At 43.2% G+C, this 23,108-nt stretch overlaps 1 protein-coding gene across 8 annotated transcripts in view; it reads right to left on the reverse strand.

The window, feature by feature from the left end:
• Positions 1–23,108, reverse strand: part of NUP93 (nucleoporin 93) — a 90,665-nt gene that overhangs the window by 18,316 nt on the left and 49,241 nt on the right. For 7 of the 8 annotated variants that reach the window (XM_019754041.2, XM_019754069.2, XM_019754060.2 and 4 more), the window contains 4 exons: positions 18,026–18,088; positions 12,199–12,327; positions 2,715–2,789; positions 542–631 (listed from right to left, as the gene is read on the reverse strand). In XM_019754041.2, coding sequence (XP_019609600.2) covers positions 542–631; positions 2,715–2,789; positions 12,199–12,327; positions 18,026–18,088 — 357 coding nt within the window. Of the gene's footprint in view, positions 1–541; positions 632–2,714; positions 2,790–5,324; positions 5,487–12,198; positions 12,328–18,025; positions 18,089–23,108 lie in introns of those variants that run through there. The other variant, XM_019754094.2, reaches the window with a different exon arrangement.

A 23,108-nucleotide genomic window follows, 5' to 3' on the forward strand; every position in this document is an offset into this window, starting at 1 on the left:
CTACCAATCCATCTATCCACTCTCCCACCCCACCCCAAGGGGAGAAAACTGGCCAAGGATAAGAATTGAGTGACAGGAATAAAGATGGGGAGTCAGAGAGGAACGGAACCAGTGGCATATGAAGAATGCTCGTTCAGACCCCACCTGAATCAAGCTCAAGGGGCTCACCAGAGGGGAAACCACATAACCTTTACGATTCAGCTCTCGTTAAAGAGCCTGTTAGTCTGTGTAAGGAGGGAAACCGATGAGGGAAAAGTTGGAGCCTGACAGGACTTCAAAGCAAATACAGCTCAAGAACTCTCATGACTATTAATTGATTCTGGCTGAGCCGTCTGAAGATGCATTAAAAATACATACATAGCATAATTATCAAAAATAATTTTGGGGTGCCAAAATTATTTATAATAATACTCTGAAGGACAGCTAACATTTTTTTTAAATTCTGTGGAACAGAGTGTCTCTTCAGCACATCTCTGCCGAGCAAGCTAATCCCATCTGAACAGCGGACCGCATTTTCCCTTGGGTTAGCTCCAGGCGCTACCTTATCGTCCAGCTCTGCGACGGAAGCACAGAGGTCCACGAGGTTAGGCTGCAGGTGCCCGTTTACAATCTTCTCGTTATAGATATAAATCTGAAATCATGAAAGCAAAGTAAATGGCACAACTTCTATTTTCATCTCTTTTTAAAACCTCTCAAAGCAGTTTGGAAGCCAGCTTCTGCCCAGTGGTCAGCAAAGCTTCACCAACCTTTCCTCGCTCCTCAGAGTGGCTCAGCTGTCCACACAGCCGGAGGGCAAGGCCAGCTCTGCGTTGGAGCTTTGGGCAGCAGCATCAACACACACCAAAGTTAACTGCTGCCTGGCCTTCCTCACACCTGAACGGGCGCAGGGTGGTCCTGGGGGAAGTACCACAGGCCATCCCGGGCCTCTGCGCCCTGCAGACCCTCAGTCCCAATGAGCAAGGACCAAAGGGGAAGCTGGGACAATGGAAGAACCCCCACTGCTGCTCCCTGAGAACCCGAGGCCAAGTCTAGTAATCTCTCTAGCAGGACTGAATGGCCCCGGGTACAGCGCTTGCGGACTGAGTAAGGAGTGCCAGGGGCAGCCCTCCGCGTGAGAACAGCAGCTGATGCACGTCTGGTGTACCCACTTGCTCCTTAGGAAAAGGCTCTCAAGAAAAAGGAACTACGTGGTGTTTCTGCTATGGAAAAACCACTATTACTGTGAATTTTACTTTTGAAGGACTAAAATCATGATGGGAAAAACTACTAAATCCTCCTCTTTGCGCCCAAAGTCCATGCTCTACCTGGGACCGAACAAGGTGGTGACATCAGACAAGCTAGGACCCCGCCGAACCTCACTTCCCTCTACTTCCAATGGGAGGTACTATCATGTAAGCTCTGGGGTGTTATCAAGATGAAATCAAATGCTTTTTAAACTACACGGTGGAGTTTACTCACTTAGCAAGCATTCACTGGGGGCTTTCCCTTTGCAAGGTACAGTGCTCAACCTGGGATAGTAAGATTCCTCTCCCCTGGAGGGACAGCCATGTAACAGCGACGCGACGTGATGCTATCCGAGTGCTAAGTTGAAAATACCAGTTTTAAGAAGTTTTAGTCTCCACAGATACAGGAGATACGTAGTTTTCCTCCTCAGAAGATTATAATTTCATTACACGTAAACTCTGGTGGTGGCTGTAGCAATGGAAGAAGTCAGCCATACAATGAAGGTAAAATTTAGAAGATGGAGATGTAATGGGGGAGAGATCTAAAAATTGGAGCAGAAAATAAAAGAGGGCCCAGTGGTAAAACAAGAGGGATTTAGAAGGAGGGGGACTCATGTGCGGGAAGCTGAGGCGGCTGGCTTCGGCTGCCTAGTTAGAAGTGGCGATGGCACGCTGATGGAGACTTAAAAAATAAAAAGGATTCAGAAAATTCTTCTCAACAAGGGGTGCAAGAAGGATGGAAGCACGCCACCCTCAATTCAAAAACAAGATCGTTTTCCCTTTTTGATACTTTGTGTGGGGAAAGGGCAAATTAGAATAAACACACAGGTGGCCAACACTGCTTTCTTCTAAGGCAGTGCCAGGTATGTACTGTCCTCAGGGCAGTTTCTGTCCTGCAGGTATGTACTGTCCTGCAGGTATTTACTGTCCTCAGTGTGGCCCTGTGTTTACCAGGAAGCTCCTCAATCTACTCCCATACGACTGGTCACGATACACAGCTGGGACCAGGTTCCCCCACATTTCAGGCGCTTCTCCAGGACAACAACATTCGGCAGTGGTAAGCGCACCATACTTATCAAGGCAGAAAAACATTTAGAAAACTTCTCTCAACAACAAGGGGTGAAGAAGCATTTCTGATAATAACATCAGCCTACAAGGTAATTCAGTTAATACAAAACTCCATTTGCTAAACAGGGCAGTTACTCAAGGCTTTACTGTACCTGGGCTATTACTGCCAGATGCAAAATGAGACGCCTTGGTCAGTGCAGAGGGCAGATTTCAATTTCCCTGAATCAAATCTGAGTCATTCTATTAGCCAATTTGATGGAATTCTCCAGTGACCTAGACGGTAAAATATTAACCAGCCCTCTGAATGAAAACCCAACTTGCTTTCAGGGTTTGCCTTTCACATGAAGGCTTTGTTCTCTTTTACTCCCCAGAGGGCTCATGCAGGATTTTCCTGGATTCGATCTTCCTCCAGAGCACGCTCACCTGCCGGGCATAGGCCATCTCAATGCTATCCAGAGAGCTTCGACCAGGGGGTCCCACATCACTGATGTAACTTGGCTGTAGATAAAGACACAATGAGACTTGGTTAAGATCAGCATTCTGTCACGGAAAGAAAAAAAATCATATAAAAATAGGTTTCTCTTTAAAAGCTGTGAGGAGTCTGTTTCCTAGCCATAGCCAGACTCCTTCAAAATGATGATTTTAGGAGTTTCAACAGAAAGCAACTCTCTTACCATGAACTCAGGACGCCGAGATAATGGGACTCAATTAACTCAAAAATAACAAGAGGCTGGATAGACTGTAAGGGTATCTCAATGACCATTTCTAGACAGGCACATTTTCCCAACATTCGGTTTCAATCCAAGCCCCCCTCCAGCACACTGTCCCTCTCCATGGCCTCACACCAGTGAGGCTGTGGTCTTTACGTGTGGGCCTCCTGTTTCCATCAATCATATCAGACAGCTGAGGGAATGGAGTTTATAGGGTCAGAGTACCAGGATTCAGACATTTCTAGTCTGGAGTCCACACTAAGACAACAGCTGCTGATTAATTTTCTGCATCTGAAGCTGTGAAGCGAGTCTAAGTCAGGCCGCCATTCATTCATTCAGTAAACATTCGCTAAGTGCCCACCTGCCATGTGCATAGCTGTGTGCACATTCACCCCCAAAGGGATGACAGTAAGTCACCCATAGAGCCTGTCCCCAAAGAGCTTACTGTCTAACGGGGAGAGTTAGGGACAACCGTATGGAAAAGTTTACTAGTCTCTTTTTAGAAAGACTAGAGTTAATCTTTAGCTAAGCTTATTTCTTACTGTAAACAAATATGGAACCAAATTAGGTATATTCTATAGGTATATTCTTAAATTTCCAATACATTAGTTTGTACTGTGCTGTAGCAGAGATCAAATTCTTTAAACTTCTCTCATAAAAATAAAAAACAAAAAAACCAATGCTCTATTCTTTAAAATCCCAAAGAAAGCAGTGTAAAATAGGATTCCTGGACACCAATGGGAGATAGCAGCAAAACTTCCTAGCACTACCACAGCTCGTAAAGGACTACTAGTGTGAGCAAGCCCTGGGAGTAGGCAAGAGACGGAGAACGGCAGGAGGCAGAAAGGGGGGTTATAAACCCTCAGGTTCTAGAGAATGAACTGGATTGTCAGGACCCCCGGGTTCCAGGAGGGCCATTTCCTCCCTGGCTTTGGGGTCTGGCACAGTCTCTTAGAACTTCCGGGTTCCCACCAGTTGAATGAAGGGAACTGTCTCAGACAATTTCGAGCGGTCCTCCTCAGCTCTGTCTGCAATCACTGGTATTAAAAAGCTTCAAACACTTTACTGACCATGGTAGACGCTACTGGCTGGCTGACCAATGGCCATTTTAAACCCCTACCTCTCACCTCTACCCTCTGCCACCTGTCAGTCTGGCATATGGCATTAAATATATACCCAATGGTCATTTCTCTCGGAAACACTGACTTCCTGAAAACCACCGGGTTACAATAACAACAGCTATACTTACTGAGCACCTACTTTATGCTAAGCACTGTCTTGATGTCTGTGTATTACCTCCACAACCCTCTGAGATATGTACTTTTATTATATCAGTTTTACAGATGAAGACAGCAAAGCACACAGGAAGTAACTTGCCCAAGGTCATTCCAATAGGAAGCAGTGGAGCCATGGTTTTAATCCAAAGTCGGAATCACACTGCCTGCCTGCCAGGGCAGCCGAGGGCAACATTCCAAGGACAGCCATGCAAGAACAAGAGAGGGCAGTGGGTAGGAATCCTGGCCCCACCACTCACTAGCGGCGTGACCTTGATTGCGTCTCCTGCTTCCTTTGAGCCCCCGTTTCTCTAGCTGTAAAACAGGGGCAGTGATGGGGTCCATCTCACAGGTGTGTGGTGACGATTAAGTGGGGAGAAGAACGGTACTTATCTCACAACACTGTTGGGAGGAGTAAGTAGAAAGCGCTCAGCACAGTGCCCAACACCCGGCCGGTAAACGCAAGATGTTATCACTTTTTAACCAAAAAATACACAACCACGATGAAGATAGGAATAAATCCGGTACTGGACAATGGATAGATATGGACACGAGAGAAACAGAACCTAATATAGTTTACTTTGTGCTGGCTGGAAATTCTCCTCTCATTTTTTGACAATGAACACACACTCCTTGTATGAACAGAACTCCCTCCGGCTCATTTTCTGCATCTGGACTGACTCTGAGCCCTCCCAGTAACACAGGGTTGAGGGTTATTCTATAAGACAGCCACTTTTCTGGAACAGAACTAACCATCTGAAAGCTGATGGTCCCAAAGTCTTTCTAAAGAACAGAGCACTAAGCTTGTTAATTCCAGTAACATAACTAGGGACAATAAATATAAATGGGGGATGAAAAGGGCAACAGCACTAAAACATTTCTGCAAGGGCACAGTTGTTTCAGCTAAGTATACACAAACAGCCTTGAGAAATATTTTCCAGTACTAAAACCCTAATTTTTAAAACTATCCATTTAAAAAGTAGTTGGTTTTCAGGTTTCAAATTTCCATTTAAATTAATTTTGCTTAATGCTCTTGTTTTCAAAAGTACCTTTCCTTCATTTGCCCTTGGCCAAGCCTCTACTTCACCACACATAAGGTCAATGATCCATCAACAGGATGTGTACGTGCACATTCCAGAGCACAGGAACCAGCAAACGTTCATCACGATTTCAAAGCCAGGCGCTGCTTGAGGGCTGGGAAAGTAGACACCAGTGTGCTGTGTGGGAATAACATTTCAAACTCCTCAAACCTCGGGGCTTCTCTGCACTGGGGCCAGACTGAACCCTAGTGGGGAGATCAGAAAGGCAGGGGAGGTGAGAGGCCTGGCCACAAAAGACAACAAGGGGCTCACGCAGGAGACTGGCGATAGGTGGAGAGACAGCCACCTCTGGGAGCACAGCCACGAGAAGGGTTTTCTCAGAGTACACTGTGTTCCCCAAACAGTCATTCCAAGAGAGCATTTCACAACAGGCAGGATGTGGTTGGAGAGTGGCAGGAGGGAATCGCGAACTGACTTTTGTACAAGGCATATCCATGGATGAATAAAACTCGTTCCCCAGGGAAGACACATTCTAGTCAGGGAGAAAAGAGGGGAACTAGCACACCTAGCAAGATAAGCACACAGTGAAAAGAAAACATGACGAGACTATAGAAGAAAAGGAGTTTTGCACTTCCAAGTGGAATGTTTTGGCTTTATGTAAGCAAAAATGGAACCAACGTGATTAATGTACAATAGTTGGCTACAAAGTCTGGACACAGAAACCCAGTACTACTAGAAAACAACACCAAGTTGGGACCAGAAGACCCAGGTTCTAAATGCAACCCAACTGTGTGACCTCGGGCAATGACATCTCACTTTCCTGGAGGCTTGTTACTCATGGATGAAATGAAAAGTAAACTTGGGCCACTTATACAATGAAACCTATTACAGCCACTAGGGAACGACAGACACCTACATGGACTAACTTACACTAAACTGATCAGATGGACATGTATGTCTAAGTGTGCCCATAAGGACCTAAGACGGAGCTGGAAGGACAGGATGCACCACTGTCACAGTTATGTTTGGGTGGGCATGGAGGAGAGTGAGAGTTTTCCTAAGTGGGTCTATACACCGCCCCCATCAGAACACTGTGCAAGGAAGTGCTTCTGGAGGACACATCAAGATGTTAAAATGAAGGACCTGCTGAGTTGGGGTTTTTAAACTTTTTTGAAAGACCAGCAGAGCACTTTCTATCCTTGAAATCCAACTCAAACTCCAGTAAGTGAAACAAAATTTACCCCCTAGGAAACTACCAGGGAGCCGTAAAATAAACACATCCGTATGGAATCATCGAGTCTGGGGTTTTCAAATTCAAACTGTCGGTCTATATTTTAGTGTCTTCCATTAAATGTAATACACCACCTATTGCAAGACAAATTGTTTTTTATGTAGGAACAAAAAACGCTGTCAATTAAACAACGACACACCACTGAATTTAAGACATATCCTGATTTCAGAAACGTTGAAATGTAGAAAAGATATGTGACTGGGAATTGATGAAATATGTTATTAAGTCAGTTAGCAAATGCAGAGACTATGTTCAATGCAGTTGCCATCATTATCTATAATTAGTAAGCTACAACTTGGCCTCGCAAGCTACAGGCTCGAGAGACAGGCTAAGTGATTTTCCAGACAATACGTCAAAGGACCATCCACTGACTATGTCTAATACCAACACAGGCACGAGACTACATTGAGGTTGGATAACTTTTCAATGCTGTTTTAAAAGTTGATGAAGATATGTATCAACCATTCCCAACACTGCTCAAACCCCACGTGCTGTCACGCGAGCACGGCCACTGGGCTTCCTCACACTGACCAGATGCGGAGATGAAAGCATGCAGCTTCTTAGCCAAGAGTCTCTTTCTTGCTTTAAAGCACATCATTTTTATTCAGCCCACAACTTGAGAAGTTATTAGCAAACTTTCAACTCCTTCCTTCCTTTAAAAATTATACCTCTTTCTTCAATGATATCCTAAGGAAATTAATTTCCCAAATTGAATTTATGCTACTGAAGCATTGTTTCCTTTATTAAAACTTGTCAGGAACAGATATTACCAATGTGTCGCTGCTTTTCTATTACCAGTAGGCTTGGGGGAAAAATGTTTCAGGAACCACCATAAGCTAGTTCATTTTTGCTTTAAACACACACACACACACACACACACACACACACAAAACAGGCTCCAGCCTGTCTTTATATTAAATTATCCGAATTTGGACATTCTCCTTCAAATGGAAGTTCAGTTCAAAATGACTGGAAGCCTCCTCCCTAACTAATGACTCTTTGGATTCCAACAACCTTAGTCCTAACAACAAATACTTACAAAGGGACAGATGCTTAAGAAAATGACAATATTTGGTGTGTAGCTCACCATAAATACTGCTAAGACATGCTGAATGTGCTGTCTGTGCCACCACGGAGCTGGGCACTTTACACATTCTACAGTCCTCGCAACAGTTCTTCTAAGAGACCTTTTACAGTGAGGAAACCCAGGCCCGGGGACCTAGGCCTGTGAATTCCAAAGCCGTCTCTGGCCTTCACACTATGCGGTTTCCTGGAAAGAAGGTAGAGAAAGTGCCTGCTCACGTGGAGACAATATCATCTTTCCATCATTTTGAAGAAAATTTTATGGAAAAGCCTGTAAAAACACATCGTTCCATACATCCATCAGAACGGTTAAATTAAAAATGACAAAAAATACCAAGTGTGGCAAGGATGTGGAACAAATGGAATTCCCATATCCTGGAGGTGGGCGGGTACATCGATACAACCTTTCTGGAAACAGATTTGGCAGAACCTACTAAAGCTGAACATATACATGTCCTCTGACCCAGCAAGTCCCCGCTCAGGTATACCTAACAGATGTTCACCAAAAGACACATACAAGAATATTCACAACAGCACTATTTATAAAAGCCAAGCACTGGAAACTATCCAAATGGCCATTAAAACCAGAATGGAAAAACAGCTTGGTTATACTGTCCAGCCATCAGAATGAATGGCCCTCAACTACATGCAACGCTATACATACAGAATTTGACGAAGAAACAAGGGTACATACTGTATGACTCCATTTACACAAAGTTCAAAAACAGGCAAAATTCATCTATGATGTTAGAAGTCACAACAGGGGTTCCCCTTGCTGGAGGTGGTGAGGGGGTAGTGACCGGAAAGGCACACCAGGGGGCGCTGCTGATGTTCTGTTTCTCTCTCTGGGTGTGTTCCATTTGGGGATAATTCATTGAATTGTATACTTACGATGTGGGCACTTTTCTGTATACACGTTATACTTTAGGGAAAAAGCTCAAAACAATAGTAACAAACATCAAAACCTACAAGAAACAGTCCAGAAAATGGTAATTCCCTGGATAACCTGAAGGGAGAACCATCTGCCTCAGTTGCCATCTTTAATAGCAAAGCTACCCACTCTGCCAGATGTCACAACAGAGAACAGCAAAAGTGTCAGTAACTCCCTTCCAAGGGGACTCGAGGTCAAGGAAGAAGAATCTACTAAGTAGACTAGTCTATTTTTAAGAGAAGAACAATCAAGAAAGAACATCTCATTAGCAGCTTATAATTACTTCTAAATCCCAATACAGACCACAGCCTATTAACACCATTTTAAAAAACGAAGTTTATAAGATCATGAGCTGTTCTATTTATCTGCCGAGACTCACAAGAAATTGAGAAAGAAACATTAGGCTGGCCTAGGGTTTCATCCATTAGTTCTTTCCCAAAGACTCTGATCTGAGTCTTTGAAGTCTTTGAGTCTAAAAAATGTGGAACAGGGGCCTTAAGGAGTAATTCCCGAAGACAAATGACTTCAGCATCTACTTATTTTGGGGCTAATTTAATAGAAAAACCAGTTTTTAAATTAGGAGTGAATTTGTAGATATGGGATGTGTGAAGTCAACCCACAGGCATGACAAACTTCCAAGCTACCTACCCTTGACCCAGACGTCAACAGAATAATGGTCTAGAAGCAGTCCTAGCTCTTACCAGCACTTTACATGTCTCTCTGAGCTTCCGTTGTCCTAGCTCTCTTGAGAAAAGAATGCTAGCTAGCCATGAAACAACTTCTAGGAAAAAGACTTATCAGGAAGCATTGGTAACAGTATTTGAAATGTCTAACATTGTTATTTTTTAATCTGCACCTCCAAATTATTTGAAACTGCTTTCTAACAATACCATGTTTCCCCGAAAATAAGACCAGGTCTTACACTAAGTTTTGCTCCAAAAGACGCATTAGGGCTTATGTTCAGGGGACGTCATCCTGAAAAATCATGCTAGGGCTTATTTTCCGGGTAGGTCTTATTTTCAGGGAAACATGGTAGTAAGAGATGGCCATGATGGATCAGATGCTTTACATTATCACTAATCTTCCCAATAATCCACTTCACAGTGAGGACACTGAAGGTCTACAGGGTTAAATAATGTGGACAAGGTCTCAGAACCAGTCAGTGATGAAGCTAGAATTTGAACCCAGGTTGTTCTCTCCCCAACACCAGAGTGGTAAATGTGTGGCAAGCCGCAGCAGCCCTGGCACAGGGCAGATATCACTAATCAAGCCATAGCACCCCTGGCATGGGGACAGACATCACTAATCAAGCCATAGCACCCCTGGCATGGGGACAGACATCACTAATCAGGCAAGACACTTTTTTCTGCTGGTCCCAAGGTACAGCCTCAACATCCCTCTCAGGAAAGATCTCCAGGATAAGTCAAGGGAAAAAAGAAAGATACAGAACAAAGCATACAGTGAGCTAACTTTTATGTAAGCAGGAGGGGGGGATAAGAATATATAGTCTCCTGTACTTGTATTCATATAAAGAAACACTGGAAATATACACAAGAAAGTAAAAATAGTGATTGCTTCTGGGGGAGGCAAAAGGGGAAGGGAACGAATGGGCTTTCGGGGACTGGGGACTTTAATTCTTGAATTATAAATACCTTGCCTTTTTAAAAAATTAATTCTCAAGAGGAGAAAACCCTCAACTTAGCACTACCACCAATCAATATATTCTTTTTCTTTTTTTTAAAGGACGGCACAGCTCACAGTGGCCCATGTGGGGATCGAACCGGCAACCTTGGTGTTAGCACCACGCTCTAACCAGCTGAGCTAACCGGTCACCCCACCAATCAATATATTCTAATGTGAGACACAGACAACAAGCAATACAAAAACAGAAAACATATACAATGGTAGGGAGAAGGGAATGCTAATAAGAATACAGCTAGAAAAGGGGATACAGGCAGTGCTGAATGGAGAGGTTGGTTTGGATTTCAGGTATCAAGCCCTCGGAAGGCCTCACGGAGATGGCACTGGATTAACATTTGAAGGAAGTGAGGGAGACAGCCACAGAGTTATTCAGGGGAAGAACATTCTAGGCAGAAGCAACATGAAGCACAGAGGACCTGAGGCAGCAGCAAGCCTGCCAGGTTTGTTCAAGGAAACTGTCAGGAGCTCACGCGTCTGTAGCAACAGGAGCAATGAGGAGAGCAGTACAAGATGAGCTTGGAGGGGTAACAAGACCACGCCCGGCAGGGACTCAGGTCGTGGTGAAGACCGCGGCTTGCTCTCTGTGAGCGGTGCCTCTGGAGGGTCCTGAGCAGAGGAGCAACATGCTCCAACCTGTTTTAATAGCGTCACTCTGGCTGCTGTGTTAAGAGATTGTACAAGGGCAAAAGGGGACCAGTGTGGTCAATAACCTCTAAGACGGCCCCAGCGATCTCCACCTCCAGGAGTCACGCCCTTGGGTAAGTCTCTCCCGGTGAGTACAGGCTGATTTAGCAACTTACTTTGGGCAGAGGGGGTAGGGTGTTACTTTCAAGACTAAGTTAGAGAAAGACTGGGTTCTATCATGGGGGCGCTTTAGCTATCCCTCGGATCCCTCACTCTTGTTCTAGGGGAAGAAAGCTACGCTGTGAGCAGCACAACTCAAGAGACTCACATAACAAGGAACTGTGTCCCTAAGCAGAATCACATGAGTGGGCTTGCGAGTGGCTGTCTGTCCTGAGTCGAGCCCCGAGAGGCAGCCTCAAGAGACCCCGAATCAGAAACACCCAGCTAAGTTGAATGCTCGTTTCAGCCACTACGGTCTGGAATACTTTGTTACAGAGCAACAGATAACTAAAACAACCAGTTTGGCTAGTTCAGTAATCTGAACAAGAGCCGATGGTGGTTTGGACCAAGTGCTAACAGCGGAGGTGGTCAGATGGGTTGGATTCTGGGTATATTTTGAGAGCAGGGTTAACTGCACTTACCAACATGTGCGAGAGACTAGGTGGGGGAAGGAGGGGACAAAAATGAATCTGAGGGTTTTGATCTGAGCAAGTGAAAAACTGGAGTTGCCATTTATAAAGCTGATAAACTCTGTGAGAAGAGAAGCTGGCGCCGAGAGGGAGATGGGGGGCAGTTGCTATCATGACTCAATTCTGGACATGTTTAGCTCGAGGTGGCTGTGACACATGTAAGTACAGCCAAGGCCACCAGACAAATGAGTCTGGGGTTTGCGGCTGCGACGTAAGTGCGAGTCTTCAGCATATAAATGGTATTGAAAGCCACCAGCCCAGACCAGATCAACAGAGCAGTGACTGATGGAGGAACAAGAACATGCCAAGGATTGAGCCTTGGGACACTCACACACCTAGAGGTGAAGGAGTCGGAGGAAAATTCAGCAAAGAAGGCTGAGCGGAAGCAGCCAGACATGTTAGAGGAAATCCAGGCAAACGTTGGCATCCTAGAAGCCAAGTGAAGAAAGTGTTTCGGGGGGGAGATAGTGGTCATCTGTGCCAGGACTGCCAGTGGTCAAGCAGACAGGTGTTCTTTGACCTCAGATTTTATTAACAGTGGTTTATCTTCGGAACTCAACCGACCTCACTTTCTTGAGTAAAGTCAAGGGCATCCTCTCCTGAGGCCAGCAGTGTGTGGAGAATTCGCTGTTTCACTTGCTCCCACTCGACCAGCATTGACTCTCGATGGTACTCTTCAGCCATACCAAAGGTCTGTCCGAGACGAGCAGAGAGAGACAACCCAGATGAAAACACAAAGAACACATTTCCTTTAAAGTGCAACAGAAATGCAAAGCCCCCCTATCTACCGTCTTTCCATAAGTAGAGCAAAAGCAATCTACTTTAAAAATTATCCTTAAAAAGTTTACTGATAACTGTTCACAACATATCATATCATCAAGTTTAACATATTAAGAAAAAGTTTTTGTGCTAAAATACACATATTTACCATCTTAACCATTTTCAAGTGTTCAGCTCAGTGGCATGAAGTACATTCAGTGTGGTGCAACCATCACCACCATCCCTCTCCAGAACTCTTCATCTTGCAAAACTGAAATTCTGTCCCCTTTAGGCGATAACGCTCCATTTCCTCCTCCCTCCGAGCCCCTGACAACCACCATTCTACTTTCTGTCTCTGTAACTTTAACTACTTCTAGCTACCTTATGTAAGTGGAATCATACAATATTTGTCTTTTTGTGTCTGGCTTATTTTACTTAGCATAATGTCTTCAAGGTTCATCCGTGTTGTAGCAGATGTCAGAATTTCCTTCCCCTTTTCAGTCTGAATAATATTCCATTGTATGTATACACCGTATTTTATTTATACATGTATCTATTCATGGACTCTTAAGTTGCTTCTACCTTTTGGTTATTATGAATAATGCTGCTATGAACATGCGTGTGCAAATATCTCTTCAAGTTCCTGCTTTCAATTCTTCGGTGTATATACCCAGAAATGGAACTCCTGGATCACGTGGTAATTCTGTTTACTTTTGTGAGGATTGGTTTCCATCGAGGCTGCACCATTTCACAATCCCATCAATAGCTCACGAAGGTTCCAATTTCTCTACATCCTTGCCAACACTATCTTCTGGTTTTTTGACAGTAGAAATCCTATGGGTATGAGGTGGTATCTCATAGTTTTGAATTGCATGTCCCTAATGATTAGCGATGTTGAACATCTTTTCACGTGCTTATTAAGCCAAATAAAATTTTTAAACCTCTGAAATTAGGAAACATATTACAATTGTACTTAGTACACATTACATAGTACTTAGTACATAAAATAATGGATTATAAAATCAATGCTATCTTAAGATTTAAAAAGCATCTGAGATTAAAAAAATCCAAAAGATTCTCCCAGTGTCTTTATTTTTTTAAGAAACAGTAATATTTTCATAAGAGGAAGCAAACTAGTAAAAGAAAAATGGAGCCTTCTGTGCTTAGGTTTCCTACCCATCTACTCAGTCATTACTGAAATGTCTGGCAAATCTCACTCCTGTCTGCTGTGACACTGCAGTCGTTACCAAAACAAAGGCACTCAGAAGGAAAAGGAAAAAAGACTAAGAAAAAGGGAGGGGAGGGGAAGGAGAAAGAGGACAAAATAAAACCTCTGAGGAGGGAATTAAAGCAACTTAAAGAGATATACTGAAACATGACCATTCTTGGTCTATTATTTTTTAATTGGCAGGCCAGGTTCCTGTCAGCTTAAGCCCACTTTTCAGAAAGCCATTTCATTTACAGTCTGATTACAATCAGATTGGCATCTAATTAGGCAGTACCAAGGGAATGAATATTAGTAATTCCTGCTTTATTTTTGGCAATGCAGATAACTTATACTGCTAATAACCATATACATGAGCTTTGGGAAAGCTCTGAAAAATCACATATACTCTTCTTACAAATGAGATGTTTGACTATGGACCAATATTTATTAAAATGTGAAAAAGGCAGACACCAGACATCCACAAAAATGATTAGGAAGAAGGTTGGCACACCTTACAAGTTTGATTTTGGTCTATCTATCAATGGATCCCTTTTCTAATATGTATTCTAAAGATACACAGAAAAATGACAATCACAAACTTTAAAAACTAGTATTCCACCTACTTTTCCTCTTACTGAGAGTCAGGCAGAATGGACCATTCCAGTCAGTTGGGCCGTACTGAAAAAGTACCCAGAGAAAAATAATTTTCCCTTGTTACATTAGTGACTTTTAACAGGAAAGCTATGCATTTTGAATAGAGAGAAGTATGTTAGAACAGAAAGGGTGGTGGGGGGTGGGTAGTTTTCCTGGAAGGTATCCAGAAATAGTGCACTACCAACCGCAACTTCTTCTAAAACTCTTCCTATTTAATGCTCAAATCAACCACCTCCTCAGCACTGAGATTCTCCCAGCAAAGGAAAATGGAGGGCCACATGGCACAAGGACCAGGGTGGGTAGAAATAAGGAGGTGCGGGAAGGCTGGCATACTGTACAGCTTTCCGGGCTTGCAAGAGGAAACGAGGCACTAAGCTATCTATGGCCCTGACCAAGGACACCAGTATCACAAGAGTTTTTCTTAAGGACAAGTCCTCTGGCTGATAAAGAATGGCAGAGTAGTAAATACAATTGAAGAAAACAGACAATCTGCCACCCAAAGACAAAGTTGAGGATAGTGGGGCAGATTTCCAGCATCATGTAAGGGTCAGAGCGACAATAGTGGGAATTAACCATGCCCTGTTAATCACGATGCCCACATGTGTGCCAAGGACTCCTGCTTCGCAAACACAGGAAGTGCTCTAAAAACTGGCAGCTTTCTGGGCTCAAATCCTCAGACATATCTGAGAAGTATGCCAGCTACTCATTTAGAAACAGCCCCACAACCTGAATGAATGGCATTGTGGTTCCATTCATCATTAGCGCGATAAGGAGCTTCAAAGGAAAATAAATGGCCCAACATTAAAATTCGCTCCCCATGACCGTGCCACCCCCACCTTATCTTAATTACATTAGATAATGGAACATCCAATCTGGGGGCTAATCAGCATGATCAGCCACCCATCTGCCTCATTCCAGGCTATTTCATTTAGACCCACATCTGAACCACCAGATGGATTAGGTGCAAAGAAGAATGTCAACTAGAGGAGCTAATGAGAGAATCAACAGAGCTACTAAACTAAAAACTAAGAGAAGAAGAGGACAGTGAGGGTCTGAGGAAAGGTGGGAGATAGGGAATAGAAGGAACCAGAAGGAAAGAAACCCACGGGAAGAGCAAAGGGGTAACCTAGAAGGGTGTGTGGGTCTAAGTTAAAAGGACGACAAGACAAACCACAGAAAATGACAGAGCAGTGGAGAAACAATTATAAATTAAACTGGAATCTTTCAAACTACGTGTGGATGGATATATGTCTCTTTGAACAGAGTTAAGAAAGGAAGGGAGGGAGAGACCTGGGCAACTGACTTGAGAACAGGTGGGGGGCACTCAAACCCCTTTTTCACAAAGGGAAGAGGGCAATATGCTTTGACTTCACACCGGCTTATTACTGAGCTGTTGCTGGCTTTTAGAAGCTCTACATATGTTCTGATAATGTTGTTCTGTTTTTGCGAGGATGCACCACATGGGAAAAGATAGGACACATTTGTGGTTTTGTAGCTTGTTTTCTTGGCATTTCAGCAGGACATTGGCAAGTTATTCAAACATGAAATTACCACCGAAATGCCAGGAAGCTGCTCACCTTTTGTTTGAAAATGGCTCTTGCTCAGCGGCAGTCTCCCAGTGTCCCGTCAGGTGAAGGGTCTCCCCACCCCCCGACGGGCTCCCCACATCGGAACATCTCCCTCAAACACATATGCACACATTTTGCACTGTGGTATGTCACTGAAATGTTTTGGCTGGCTGCACATTTAGTCTCAGTATGGCACAATGTTCAGAGACTGCCAATTCCAGAAACACATTCTGCAGGGTAAATGGATTAAGAAGGCTCAGTGGCATTCCACAGTCCTAATTTAATTTCACCGGTCCCTTACAGCGTGAGAATCAAAGTTGGGAGCTCACTCAAAGCATGAACCAAAAAACAAAAATCTCTAAAAAAAAAAAAAAAAAGTTCAAATCGGAATCAAGTGAATTTCTCTATTTCCAGAAAATAAGATTTCGGTATTTCCCCGAAAATAAGACCTAGCTGGACCATCAGCTCTAATGCGTCTTTTGGAGTAAAAATTAATATAAGACCCAGCCTTATTTTACTATGATATAAGACCGGGTATAATATAATATAATATATAATATCTCGGCCTTATTTTATTATAAGACCTGGTCTTACATAACAGAATATAAGACCTTATATAACAGAATATATAACAGAATATAAGACCGGGTCTTATATTAACCTTTGCTCCAAAAGACGCATTAGAGCTGATTGTCAGGCTAGGTCTTCTTTTCAGGGAAACACGGTATTGCCAAAAATATAATTAATGCAATTTCAGGGATTTTTACTCTGATAATTAAGCCTATCAGTCATTTCAATAATGCCTTTGGAACATTTTCTTATAAGTGAGAGCTGGAAAGCCCCCATGCTGTCCTATCTCACTCACATCAGCCCTACTGAGACATTTCTACCTGCACAGAATATTTTAATGAAGCACACTGAGAAGCAATTTTTTTACATTATTATTTTTTAATAAATACAGAAATGTATTTCACTTGCTATATGGATTATACAAATAAACAGAAGAACAAAGGTCTCCCTTCACCCCTACTGGCCTTTGCAGAGGCAGCTGCTGTTGGCAGATTAGCGTGAACCCTCCAGCTTTCTTCCTGGGAAAAGCCGCATTTTTAGAACCAACTCCACATGATCACTAACCTTCTTCCTTTCTCCCCGAAAGATCCTGTGGCCTGAAAATCTCTTACTCCATAATGGGATGTTCTGGAAAGGTTTTGATCTTTTAATCCTTGTCAGACACACATGGAGGTAACTCACGTGTTAGTAAGTAAGTGACCTTTGAGTATCTTGAGGGAATACTTGGTGCAAAACTTTGCTGCACATATAATGGCTGCTCTGGCTGACTTATTTATCGCCCTTCCAAGGGCCAAGCTAGTTTGTTTTGTTTTTTCAAGAGTTTGGAGAAATTATTAATATAAAAGTCAGCACAAAGAATGAAATCTTGCCATTTGCAACAACATGGATGGACCTAGAAATAAGTCAGAGAAAGACAAATACCATATGATCTTACTTACATGTGGAATCTAAGAAAACAAATGAACAAATAAAGACAAAACAGAAACAGACTCATAGATACAGAGAACAAAGTACAAATCTCCAGTTATTTAAAAAAAAGTCACAGGGATGTAATGTACAGCATAGGGAAATTGTCGATATTATCACAATAACTTTGTATGGTGACAGATGGTTACCAGATTTATTGTGGTGATCATATTACAAGGAATATAAATGCTGAATCACTATGTTGTACACCTGAAACCAATATGTCAACTACACTTTAATTTAAAAAAATAATAAAAATAAAAGGTGGCACAGAAAGTCAAATTAGATGATAAAAGGAAAAAAAATGAGGAAAATTATCAATGATCATAATTGTTTTTCTGAACTGCTGATTCAGTAGAAACCAAAATACTACCTTTTGCTACAACAACAAAACTAAAGAATTGTCTGGTCCTTCCATCTTAAGATTAATTGAATAATTAATTGACCAGCCCAGTGTTTCAGATGCATTTCAGTCACTAAACACATGTGGAGTTACCAGCATGGCATTTTCCTCCAAAACGGTTTCTGTAGAATTCCCTCAGGTGAATACACTGTCTAAGTAGGAGAGTTGGGCCTTGGACAGGCTCCAGCTTCCAGAACCTGTGCTCCTTGTACACAATGCCACCCTCACAACAGTTGTACGTCTATATTTAGGTTCGTTTCTTACCCTCTTCCGGGACTCTTCAATGGCAGACAGCAAGGCATTGTCCTTCTCATTCTTCAGGAAGCCCTAAGAAAGGGGGGAGAAATGACACAACTCAGGTTCAAATGAACCTTCAAATCATCAGAAGTACATTGTAAGATAAAAACTAACTGCAAGGATATCTGCTAACCTGCCCACCTCAACCCTCACAAAACTCTCAACCAGAAAATATCAAAACAGATGGCTTTTACACGTTTCCCAGTTTCTTTCATTTTGGGAACACATGATGACCGACAGAAGGTAAAATCCCCATGGAGTAAAGTCTCACGTCCTGTAAATGTATAAAATGTGAACAGTCGGAACTGCCCTTCAAATTCCTAAATGGCCATATTACAGATACAGCTGTGACCATCAGCCAGACTAATTGTTCCTTAGTCGGTATTTCTCTGTTGCTTTTAATGAATTCTTCAATTTCTTCCTAACCTCGAGGAAGCCATCTCCATCCACTTGTCTGGGTGTTTTTCACTTGTCAATGGCTGAAATACCCGAAAAATCATTTATTTACACATTTCTGCTGGGCTTTTGCCATGTGCACTTCCTATTTCAGACCCGATGACATCTGCTACTTTTATAACAGAGGTAGGGTGAAGAGGAGACATGGTCTGGTTTAATAGGCACAGCGTTAAATAAATACCTGTAAAACGCAACTATACAACAGCACAATGAGAGACCTAGTTTTCAAATCGTGGGCCCCATTTTCTAATAGCATGATTTTAGCCAAGACACCCAAACTCTAAACCTTACTCACATGTAAAGTGACTAGTAAATGAGACAATCTAATCAAATGCTTGGCCCAAGGTTCAGTACACGTAGCTCCATTATTAGAATCAATTAGATTTAAATCTGTTGGTGACATTAAAGACATGCCCAGGGTGACCTCCTTGTTTCTATTCATTGTCCTCATTGCTCCAGCTGAGGTCTCAGGGAGGAGGGAGATGGGCACTGTCCTGCAGTCCTGACAGACGGCCACAGCTGCAGACAGACAGAGTGGGCTTCCGTGCCTGCCTCCATGCTGACACCTTCCCTTCACTCATGGGTGAAGCTTCTTTTCCACAGCTTAGGGCATCGGGGGTGGGGGTGGGGGGGGGGCAAGGAAGATGATCCACCAACTAGGTAGAGATCAAAGTCCTCGTTCTAATAGGAAAGGATTCAAGTCAGCCTGCACATGGACCCACCTACACTCTGTCTGCAAGGTAACTGCATGTCAAGCACACTATTACTGTTGGCTTTGTAGGAGGCGGGATCAAAAAATACGGTGAATGTTTCCATTTTTAAAAATTTATTATAATAAAAGACATATTGCCATTATTCCCCCTGAAAATACTCCCCCTTGCTTCGAACACACCCATCCCATTGTTCACACCACTTTCCGAAGCAGTTCTGGAAGTCCTCTTTCATGAGTGTCTTTCGTTGCGCTGTCGTGGCTGCCTCCATGTCCTGAATCATTTTGACTTTGGGGAAGAGCCAGAAGTTGCATGGTGCCAAATCCAGTGAATACAGTGGACGAGGACACGCTCTAATGTTTTTATTTGACAGAAACTGCCATACCAAAAGCAACGTGTGACACGGAGTGTTGTCATGATGGAGGATGAAGTAAAGACACTCACGAAAGAGGACTTCCAGAACTGCTACAGAAAGTGGCAAGAACGATGGGATAAGTGTGTTTGAAGTGAGGGGGAGTATTTTGAGGAGGATTAATGGCAATGTGTCTTTTACTGTAATAAATTTTTTAAATTTAAACATTCACCGTATTTTTCGATCACACTTTGTACATGTCTAAAATGACCTATTTTTCCAGAATTGTGTTTTTACTCTTTTTTTCCCAAGGGACTATAATACAAAGTCAAATTAAGCGGAAGCTTTTAAAATGACATGATAAAAACAATATTTGACAGTTTTCTTGAAAACTTGGTGTCATGGTTAAGTAATTAATTTGTGATCACTTAATATGTTTTAACAACTGTGACATTATAGTGTATTTTGTTCAAACAGTCCCAGCTATGAGGCTGCTAGTTCTTTAAAAATAACGGGGGGGGGGGGCTGGATAGGACTGGGGGTATAAATGTACGTATTACTAATCTCCTTAGATTCCCCAGACAGATCTCCTCTGTATTAGCCCAGGATTGTCCCACACCTCCACCTGGGTGTGCAATGGGATGGGCATGGACCATGGCCAGCAGCCCAGGAAACAGTTCTCGAGTAGACTCCTCCAGGGCAGTCCCTGAGGCAGCTCCCAGGCAGCTCTGACGACACAGCATGAAGACTGTTCCAAACACCTACCATATAATTTTTTTTAAAAGATTTTATTGGGGAAGGGGAACAAGACTTTATTGGGGAACAATGTGTACTTCCAGGACTTTTTTCCAAGTCAAGTTGTTGTCCTTTCAGCCTTAGTTGTGGAGGGCGCAGCTCAGCTCCAGGTCCAGTTGCCATTGCTAGTTGCAGGGGGCACAGCCCACCATCCCTTGCAGGAGTTGAGGAATCGAACTGGCAACCTTGTGGTTGAAAGCCCGCGCTCCAACCAACTGAGCGATCCAGGAGGCAGCTCAGCTCAAGGTGCTGTGTTCAATCTTAGTTGCAGGGGGCGGAGCTCACCATCCCTTGTGGGACTCGAGGAATTGAACTGGCAACCTTGTGGTTGAGAGCCCACTGGCCCATGTGGGAATCGAACCGGCAGCCTTCAGAGTTAGGAGCATGGAGCTCCAACCGCCTGAGCCACCGGGCCGGCCCCCAAACACCTACCATATTGATAACTGGTGTGGGGCTGGGGTGGGCGAGGCCTTGGTCACTTGCCTACCATTGCAATGGCCTCAATGAACCAGAGCACATAAAGCTAGGACTCTGTGTCCACATACACAGGGGCAGGCAGCTTGTCACCACATCACGCCTGCTTCTGGGCATCAAAGGGGAACCAGACAACAAATGTTGGGAAGGACTTTAATGGACTTTGTTTATTCCCTTCACAGCAAATGATTACATCAAGTCAACACACATCTGTTATGAATTCCCTTTCTTGAGCGGTCTTCAGAGGTAAAAGCTAAAGGCTGTAGTGTCACAGTTTATAAACAAAGCTATGGAACTATTATCACTGAATGCTGTTTCCGAACAAAGGGTAAGCAGAGACTGCTTTGTTGCACCTTCTCATGGCCGCTCCTATGGGAAGCAATTGTCTAAACAAGCCATGTTGTCGATGGCACGGGAGGGTGATAACCACTGCCTGACAAGGCCTGGTCCCATTTTTTCTTTTTGGTTAGGGTGGGAGGGGCTGTGCCAAGTGCGGCACCCCCTCTCTGGGCTTCTTCTGCTCCTCCCAATCAATGACTGGCCCACCCCATGCTTTTGACTGCACTCATGTCAACATATTAGGTTGGTGCAAAAGTAATTGCGGTTTCAAAGGTTAAAAATAATTGCAAAAAGCGCAACTACTTTTGCACCAAACTAATGCAACCCACATACACATCCACACAATTAAAATGCAAATGCAAAGCAATAATCAGACACATTTGTTTAAAAGCAACATAATATTCTGTAAGAAACACAATTCTAAAAATTTCTAAGAAATAAAATTTCAAGTAGTGGTTAAGAAGTAAAAAAGAAGAAGATAGACATTGCTTTGGGGACGATTATTCTCTCCTTTAAAAGATTCACTACCATTGTGCACCTCAACAATTGGCCTTTCTCAATAGCACAAACTAAGCCGACAAAATATATAGATTTTGCATTTTGATTTTTCATCCTTTATTCCTTTCTAAAATGAAACACTAAAATAGGCTACAAGTCATATTTTTATTTTTAAAAGCAACACATCAGTGACCTATCTTTTGAAAAGAATCTTAAAAATAATTTATACAGTCAGAACAGTGCTGGGATCGGTGTGCCATCTAGTGGCAGTTAGTTTCTTTTCAAGGACACAAGAAAAAAATAACAAAGAATTAAAAAGCTGGGCAGAAAAATACCTATGTCAGCCCCAACTGCCCACAGATCTCTTCCTCGACTTCCCTTTTCTGTGAGTGTTTGTTTCCTTTCCTTCCAGCTCTTACTGTGAGGCACCGCTCATGGCCCTCATCCCAGAGAGGTACTTGCATAGTTTATCAGAAAATGAGTTTTCCATAGAGGTGAGCTGAGTGGAAAGGGTGAACAGCGGGGGGCCTTCTCTCATTGGGTGGAGCTCCCTGCCACACTGAAGCCCCCTGTCATAGAGAAGGCCCAACTGCCCACCTCCCATGTGGAGATGCCAGCCATCTAACTGTGACCCTCAGAGCTCCTCATCAATAATACCCGCTTTTCTTGCCAACAAGCCCTTTCTAATGCTGGGTCTCCCACCCAGTCTTTCTACTGCAGACACTGCATAAAGGACATTCTGTACACACCTACAGGCCTGCTGCATAACAACTACTCCTCATGTCCACGTCTGTCCACGTTCCTCACTGCCAGAGTCCTGGGAACACACCCTCTTCTAACTTGCTCCTTGAATGGGTTTTGGTTTCAAGCTTTCTGTAACATATCATGGCTCCCATTCAGGAAGCAATTAAGGGCCAGACCCTGCTCTAAGCAATTCAAAGACATAACTGCTAATCTTTTAACAATATTAAAGAGTACACATGATCACCCCACTCACCCTCACCCCATTTTACAGGTAAAAAGCAGGTTTTAGCATTTAACTAACTTGACCAAGGGTTCCCATCCAGGAACAAGCAGAATTCAAACACAGTTCTAACTCTCAAGAGACCACCAGTTTCCTTAGGGAACAGTAAATTTCTAAATCAAGAAAATAAAGCAAAACTTCTTCTTTCTCTAAAAGGATGGAGTCCAGGAGGGGTGCAAAAATATCGTTACATTTGTTTTCTTCATCAGTTATTAGCTGCCCTTCACAGATGATGAAGTCGAAAGCTCAAAGAACACTAATTCTTAGACCAGTACTGTTAGGAGCTAACGTACTATAGACATGGTGGGTACTGCGTGCTAGGTGTGTGTTAATAAATCTGGTTCTAGTACTCACTTTTAACCCAACACTGAACTGTTTCTCAATACTATTTAACTGGACCAT

The sequence above is a fragment of the Rhinolophus sinicus genome, linkage group LG11 (genome assembly GCF_036562045.2).
Source record: "Rhinolophus sinicus isolate RSC01 linkage group LG11, ASM3656204v1, whole genome shotgun sequence".
NCBI lineage: Eukaryota > Metazoa > Chordata > Mammalia > Chiroptera > Rhinolophidae > Rhinolophus > Rhinolophus sinicus.